We start from the raw sequence: 8,163 nt of genomic DNA, 5'->3' as shown, positions 1-8,163 counted from the left end.
CTAAAGTTTCAGATTCTCCTGCTCCATTGCATCCTTTGTGTCAGCACTGTTGTCTTCAGATGTCGATGTCTTATCTCTGTAGAAGAAAGACAGATTGTGGTTTCAAATAAGTAGAAAATAAGAAGCTTTTTGCAGATTAGCCATACCAGAAATACACTAGTCGAGGCAGGCCTAACATTTTATTAAATTACATATTATAGAGTTTATTGCAACAAAAAAAGAGAAATAAAACTTTATAAGAAGAGTTCATTTGTAAAAAATATTTAAAAGCCATCCTTTAAAGGAATATATCAAAATTAGTGATTGATGGATTTATCCCTGCATGATGTGGAAAATAAATTGTGATGTGTTATTGAAAAGGACCTATAATGCTGTATAAGTGTAGAAAGTAGGTAGGACTGCAAGCTGTTTTGCTTTCATCAAATACAATGTTACAGTTATAATTGTTTTTCTAAGGAGGAGCTTCACAATGGCAGCACCAAACTTCAAATATGTTATTCAACTGTTTAACTACAGATATAGAAACAGTGCTCATCCCTTTCCATCATGATAGTGAAAACTTTATGTAAGTATGTGTGTGTTTGTGTTCACTTTACATACTGAACATTTCCATCAACATCACAAAACAAGTCAACAATATAGCATTTTATGTCGGCTATATTAAGCATTAACATGATGCAAAACTTCTGTGCTGATTTGTCATCACAATGTTTCAACAGGATTAAAACTCGAGCCTGGTCGGATCTCATCACTTATTACATCATTACGTATTTGAGTATTGCTTTTCATACCTGGATCCTTCAAACTTCCTCTCTCTATAAGAGTCGCCCTTCTTCATTAGGTAGAGGAGGACCATGTCACAGAAGAAAGCTCCCTGTTAAATGAAAGATTATTTAGCAATGGGACTTTAACACCTTGCAAAATATAAGAAATATTTATTTTCTAAATAACGTTTTATGAATGGTACTTACAGCTCCCATCAAAGCCAGGCCTGCTGCAACATTGATGGCTGTTGGGACGATGCTGAACCTCCCAGCCTTTGAATAAGTAGGAATACAGCAGAAACACAAGAAAATCTTTAAAATAAGAATCAAAGGACTTTGGCCAATGCTTTTCATCTCTTTTGGTCACCACACTTTTTCCATCATACAACCTCTACCTGCCTTAATGTGATTGGTCAATACTGGACAGACTACAAACAGTCTCCAAATTTAAACCAGGACACCTCCAATAGCAAAATATTGTCCGATGCTTACACATTCTGCATTCATGTGCAGATATCTCATTACAGAGCTCATGGCTGGGCATAGGATTTTGCATGCATTTTCCCATTATTCTTTCCTTACTGTAATGTTTGAAATGTAATCTGAAGAAACATGGGTCGATCACATATATGTAAACTACTATAGCAAACTCTTTAAACATACATCAAACAAGGTGTTTCTTCTTCGACCAATACCCCACTGTCGAATTAAAACAATAAAAGTGTCTGTTAAGCATAGAAATGCCAGATGTTATTGGCCTCTGCTGGTTGGCACTATTGTACAGTTGGCAGTATGTAATGACTTCTATCACTACACCTACCTTTCCATGTACCAGGATGTTAAACCGGACACCATAAACTTTAAATAGAGATCGATAGCTCTCACCAGCCGCATTTTTGAAATACCGACTGTGTCTGTTGGAAAAATAAGAGAAAATAAATTAACATTTGTAAACAAAGATCAGTGTATGTGGAAGAAAACAAGATATGCAAATGTGCAAATAATAGATAAGACAGCATCGACAGTGAATCTCACCTGAAGTTAAATCCGATGGTTGTGTTCGTGACACTGACGTCAAGACGGGTAAAGTGGTAAACTGGATGGCAGCTAGAGTAGCCTTTATCAAGATCACAGTCCCACTCTATCATTATGCCAATGGAGCCACCCTGAAAAACAAAACTGATTTGATCACACTGAATGTGGCTCCTAAATTACATTAATTCATCATGGTAAACAGTCTGCTGCCCTGTGTACACATCTGCCCATAACAGTCCTACAGGGCCATTGGACATGTGCACATTTATCCTCGTTTAATGATTATATAAGAACATTTAAATCAAATTTAACCTACATTTTGTTGTCTTTCCTTTGCATTTCCTCATTAACTCACTGCCAGTGTTTAGGCCAAATTAATGTGGTGGACATTAGCCCAAATAATTATAAATAACTCAACTGAAGTGTATCCTAATACTTGTAATGTAAAAATTATGCACCGGGGGTGCTGTTTAGCTCAGTCGGTAGAGCAGGCGCCCCATGTACAGAGGCTACAGTCCTCGTCGTACTGATCGCAGGTTCGGCTCCCGGTCTGCCGATCGTTTGTGCATGTCATCCCCCACTCTCTACTCCCAACATTTCCTGTCTATCTTCAGCTGTCCTATAAAAATAAAGCCAAAAGGCCAAAAAAATAATCTTTAAAAAAAAAAAAAAAAAAAATTATGCACCGACCTACATATTTCTCTTCTGATGGCAATAACTTGCAATCAATTACCACAGTTTTCTTTTTCCAAAAAATCATATGTATAAATAAATAATAATGGCTGTTTTTTTTCTCTCGTATATCCCAGTAAAATATTTGACTCTCAATGAATGTAAATTAAGTAATGTTGTAGTTTAAAGGTCTGTATCTATCACCAACAGTTAACTATGTGCAGCAGAAATTATAATACTTACAAATGTGGCCATGTCGATGAAGTTGTATCCTGCTCGCCTCGTGATGTCTCCAAGGCGAAAGATGGGGCAGTAGGGGTGCAGCTCCTCATCATATCGGCATTTTTTCAAATAGGAGTCATCAGTTGTTTCAAGAACGTTTGACCTGAGGGTTAAGAAACTTTCAGAGTGGGTATGATTGCACTCATGGCGGGGTAATGGTGAGTGTTGACTTACTTTGAAAATGCAAACTTTGGAAATAGGATGAAATTCTTGATGTAGATGGTAAAGTTTTCAGCATTTGCCAGCAGAGGTCCTCTAAAACAAAGAAAAGTTTTTCTTGGGGTTTGACTTCTTGTGCTGATGTATTTGTCCAAAGAACTATGTAAACTAAGCACCTCAACTGACATATTTTTATTGTCGGATGGAAATGTTCATCAAAGAAAAATACATTATCAGGATTGCTGTTTTATCTCTTCTGTGCCAATATACAGTTTAATATGTTTCCAACAGGGTTTTGTCTATATATTTATAAAACACATTACAGTAAAGAAAATATAATTAACAATTGCTGCTTACTGTGGTTTGAACTTTCTTTCAATGGGACACCAGCCGTATATTTCACAGGTACCAGTGGAATGATCTTTTCTCAAGCATCGGCCACTCATGATTCCTTTAGGAAAACAGAAGAAAATGTTAAGGCTTCAATCCTATCAAAAGTTGAAAAAACATACTTTAGAATTTCTGTCAAAATGATGAGGTTGATACTTAATCATTTAAAAAAGAAATTCTGCAACTATTTCAGAATGAGATGTACATATATTTGAATAAACAGAAACAAATTACTGGGATTACTGGGATCAAACAACTTGAATTACTTTTTCCTTTTTAATCACACATAATGCACTCATTTTCTCTTACTAATAAAATACCATGAAACAAAGAATATATTTAAACTTGTTTCACTGAGACTGAATTCAATGACACTAGGCTGACTTATACTGTATAAAGGCAATGTAAAGTCATTATATTTCTTTCTTACCGTTACCAGCCACTACCATCTTTCCCTCTTCACAGTCATCATCATTTCCACAGAGGCCATCTAGGACTTTTGGGCTCTGAGAACAAACAGGATTAAGAAACATTTAACTGAAAAAGATCTTTTTTTTTGTCTCCAACAAATCTTTTCATATGAAAAGTGCTTTAGAAGGGTGCTTGACTGATTCTAGAAGCCAATTTGATGCACTGAGATTGTAACACCTTCCTGAAAGCGAGAACAATAGCAGTTATACTAAACATGGTAGGCTAATGCATCTTTTTGAGCTGTCACATTTTAAGAATCTAGGTGTCTAAGGTGTTTTTCCTAAATGCCATCAATAATCATACATAAAAGAGGAAGCTGCATTTTAATTGGCTGTTGGTGTTTTTATCGTTCATCAAATAGCTCTGTAGTTATCCAAACTATATTGTTCACCTCTGTCTTTGTCATAACAGTTGTGGTGTGGTTACAATATATTTATTGTTATATGGTAATTATGTTTCTGGATGTGGATGCCAAGTATTTCATACAGAACATTTGACTTACTTAACTTACTATCTTAGAATTGGTGTTAACAGCTGTCTTAAATTCTAATGTAAGGTTGGATCATTTTACAAGTTTTCCCAATTTTTTTTTTTTTTTTTTAAATCCCAGCTGTGCATGATCTACTTCCTGTTTTCTACACCCCTCTGTGCATTGCATGTATGAACTGCTTGTCGGCACCTGTGTCCGATCGCACTTGAAGCTTGTGGCACGTTTGTTGGCACCCACTGACGTTGTTCCCTCCTGTCTTGATCCTTGCTTGTGTTGTATTAATTCTCAGATGTACTGTCACTTTGGACAAAAGCGTCTGCTTAATGACATTGTAACATTGTGTAATGGTATTTTACGGTATAATTATTTTCTTTATATTTATGGTAATATATGCACAAACAAGGAAGTAAATAATGACTTTACAATATTGACTCAAATATTACTTACCATGAGTATTTAACATATTAAATGGCTAAACATATACTAAGACATTTAACCATAAGGTCAGCTTGAACTGTATTTGAAACAATGTGGTTTCTGTGTGTAAGGAGTATGAATGTTCCCTTTACATAACTGATGAGACATTATCTCAAAGACTCAGTATTGGTGCCCCTGTGTCTTTTAGCAACAGGGCCACTGACAGCTGAAATGTATACAAGAGCAGTTTTTTATGGCTGTGTAGTTCTTGCACTGGCTACACCTCTTGGCTGTTGCAGTGAGGCAGGAGACCAAAAGAGGTTGAGTTTACATACCAGCGACCTTCTGAATTTTGCTAGCTACAGATATAGCGAGAGAGAATAATTCACACACACACAGACACACACACACACACACACACACACACACACACTCGTGAAGAGACGAGGGAGGTGTCTGCCTTTGTTAATAGACTTTTGTTATGATGAAGCACTGTGAAAAATATGCAAGCAAGTGTTCTTACGGCTTTGATGGCTGTGCTACCATAAAACATGTGCATACACTGATGGTTAGTTTTCAAGCTTGTCTCTGTATGAGTCTTCTCTAGCCTGACATTGAAAAAAAATTGCACAGATATCTGGCGCTACTGTAAGTCGATTGGTTCAATTGAATGTTATCCCTACACAACAGTATAGAGAGATAACAGACTTTAACCTGTATTTCACTGAAAAGACAAAAGATCAGATTGAGGGGTATTTTATCATGATGTTTTTCACTGAACTTGAGTGCTGCTTGGAGTATTTGCAGCTCTCTACGTCAAACAGTCAAGAGTAAATAAAGTTATCTTACAACAAACACAGCTGGTCTTATTCTCAAACAGTAAACAGTATCTACACAGCACAACATGCCCTCAAGCAAGCCCATACTCACTACAGAAAACACTTAAGTGTCCTCAAGGTAAACAAATAACATGTTTGTCTCTAAATTTATTGTGGGCCTCTTGATGACTACCATGACAATAGGCTGGACATCTGAAATGGTAAGTAAAAATATGGCCAAATAACAACAGAATTATAAAAAAATATTGAATATAAGTATAAGTATTTTTGGATAGTAAATGGAACATGATCTGGAATACCAACTGTCAACAAAATAATCAAGTATCTATGAAACATGGGGGTACTCATCGTGCACTTTTCTCACTCACTCATGTGATTGTTACAAAAGATCTGAGATTCCTCCAACTTTTAGTCAAATGTAAAAGTGCATTTGGGTGTAAACACCTAAAATAACTGAATATTACTGATGTTCTTACCTCAGCACAGTATCCCAGCTTCTGGTTTGGAGTCTCTAAGAAATTTGTCACAACAAACAGAACAGCTTCACCCTGTATGTAGAGAAAACATCTGACATTTTACCATTACGCTAATATTTTGACTCTTCATGCCTGCTGACCTTTCCCTCTTAGTAAAGTGCCCCAGACACTATTCCAAAACTCATTTGATACATTGTGAGTGTTGCAACTATGCTCCTTTTCTTTCAGTAACCAGTTCTATGTTGATTTCAACCTGGATCCTATCTGTTCAAATGTGTTTGACCTGCTTCCCCTAGAGGTTTTGCTTGCCTGTTGTAACATTCTATCCAAAAAGTAAGCCTTTCTTTATGCTAAGCTAAGCTAAATGCCTGCTGGCTGTAGCTTCAAAGTTGAGATTGGTGTCAATCTTGTTATAACTCTTCGCACAAAGTCAAACTGCCCCTCTTACCATCTGTATTTGCGACCTCCACCATTCTTTTACATGCATTAATTTAAGCGAACATAAGACAGCAGCAAGACAACAACCAATGCTGGAAAAATGTAATCTTAAATGTCAATAACATGTGGATGCCTTGTACCCCCTCTTAATGTGCAATGAAAGACATGGTCATGTGTAAAACCTGTGGTGGGATGACATAGTCCTCAGGTCCCCAAACCAGCAGACCAGACTCAGAGGTGTTCGTCACTGAGACTCCCTTTAGTTTTGTAATGACTGAACTCTGGATGGCCTCATCTGTCTCCTGGTAGCCTTTTTTGCTTATGAAAACCCACCTGTGGGTGAAAGCAAAAACATTAAACTACAATGTAGCTTTAAGGTAAATCTAAAAATAGATTAATTTGTTCTTATTAAAGGTATGTTTCATAATTTATGGTATGACTACTTGTATAATATTCTTACACTGAGTTAAAAGTATATCATTTGTTAAGTGTAATTAGAATTTTTTTAATTTTAAACTCTGACATGATTTTATATTGTTTTCATTGTTAATTATTTGGCAAGGTGTGGCTTCTGTTTTTGAATCGTTCTATGTTAATCCATTTATCTTACTAGGTAAAGCTAATTATTTTAATAGGTTTTGCTGCAGGGCACAGCCCCCCTCCCAAACAATACCTTGTCTAACAAGTTAACCTCATTTGCCCTATATCGCACTAACTCCAATCTATATAGCCTTGGAATCATCAGCATAGTCATCTGTGAATTGAATATTGTGGATGTGGTATATTAAACAGTCAATATGATCAGCCATTAATATGTGAGATGCTACATCAAGATTTAAGATTGATGTTTGTAACCTACATTGCCATTCGGGCCAACATAAACTACTCACATACAGACATAGGCTACATTTTGATATTTAATTTTGAATACTTGTCAAGGTCAAGAGTAGTAAATAGTCTGCCTATATAACATATGGAATGAGCCAATGACAAACTTTAATTCACTTACCCAATGATGTAACCGATGATAGATAACTGAATAAGTCTGTACAAAACCCCAACTCTCTTATTTTTGGCGACAATATACTTTTCCGTTTTGTAGTCAAATAAGGAGAGGAAAAAGTTCGAGGCCATCCTGCAGCTGCCTGCGCACAGGACACTTGGAGTGAGCGCATAATGAGGGGCATGATGATCCACTCACAGCCAGCGGAGACTTTCAGTGCAGCCGCTCACCGTAAACAGCCTGCGGGAGACGGACACGCGCTCCCCCTACTGCTCACCCCTCATCTTTCCCATCCCCCATACCTACCGCGAACCATCAGCATCAAGTCAACAGCAGGCTATAAAGTCAGAATTTTCAAAATAATATTTTTTGTATGTCTAGATTGTGACATGTGGCAGCGTTTGGCCTATCCTGGATAGGTTTTGCATCATGATGGTTCAAAGGCATTGATTTCAACTGATGGAAAGAAAAACAACTAGGCTATACAAAAATCGGAGTTACATGATCCACAGTGATCCAATGAGCTTAAGGCTAAAGGCTAATGTCAGCAGGCCACATGCTCATCAATGCTTATCATTTACCTCGTAAGACTATTTGCTGGCTAAGATTTTGTACGAAACACAAAGTAGACTTCATGTGGCTAAACAAACGTACAGTGGTGGAAAGTAAGTAGGCTACATTCAGTAAATATGCAGGTTATACATTTATAGAAATTGACCTTTCTATA

At 36.8% G+C, this 8,163-nt stretch overlaps 1 protein-coding gene across 1 annotated transcript; it reads right to left on the bottom strand.

Annotated features, from left to right (window-relative positions):
- LOC138597468 (P2X purinoceptor 5-like) lies at positions 1 to 7,567 on the bottom strand. The gene is made up of 12 exons (XM_069669062.1): positions 7,443 to 7,567; positions 6,616 to 6,766; positions 5,996 to 6,067; positions 3,733 to 3,808; positions 3,270 to 3,363; positions 2,928 to 3,008; positions 2,715 to 2,856; positions 1,800 to 1,930; positions 1,585 to 1,678; positions 972 to 1,037; positions 792 to 874; positions 1 to 76 (listed from the first exon to the last, which is right to left on the bottom strand). Exons 1-12 carry the CDS (start codon positions 7,565 to 7,567, stop codon positions 1 to 3), a joined length of 1,191 nt encoding a protein of 396 aa, XP_069525163.1.
- Positions 7,568 to 8,163: the final 596 nt, after the last annotated feature.

This window comes from Semicossyphus pulcher, unplaced genomic scaffold (genome assembly GCF_022749685.1).
Source record: "Semicossyphus pulcher isolate SPU_LCO1_2020_fin unplaced genomic scaffold, fSemPul1.0.p SCAF_19, whole genome shotgun sequence".
NCBI lineage: Eukaryota > Metazoa > Chordata > Actinopteri > Labriformes > Labridae > Semicossyphus > Semicossyphus pulcher.
Note: the sequence above shows the minus strand (reverse complement) of the source record. Positions and strands in the feature narration are given on the sequence as shown.

What these genes read in the sequence shown, in the direction of transcription:
- LOC138597468 (XM_069669062.1), bottom strand. Translation starts at nt 7,567, where the DNA reads ATGGCCTCGAACTTTTTCCTCTCCTTATTTGACTACAAAACGGAAAAG. An exon ending in ACTATGTCATCCCACCACAG is followed by an intron (nt 6,068 to 6,615) that starts GTTTTACACATG and finishes CTCTACATACAG; the next exon opens with GGTGAAGCTGTTCTGTTTGT. An exon ending in GAAAGAAAGTTCAAACCACA is followed by an intron (nt 3,009 to 3,269) that starts GTAAGCAGCAAT and finishes TCTTTGTTTTAG; the next exon opens with AGGACCTCTGCTGGCAAATG.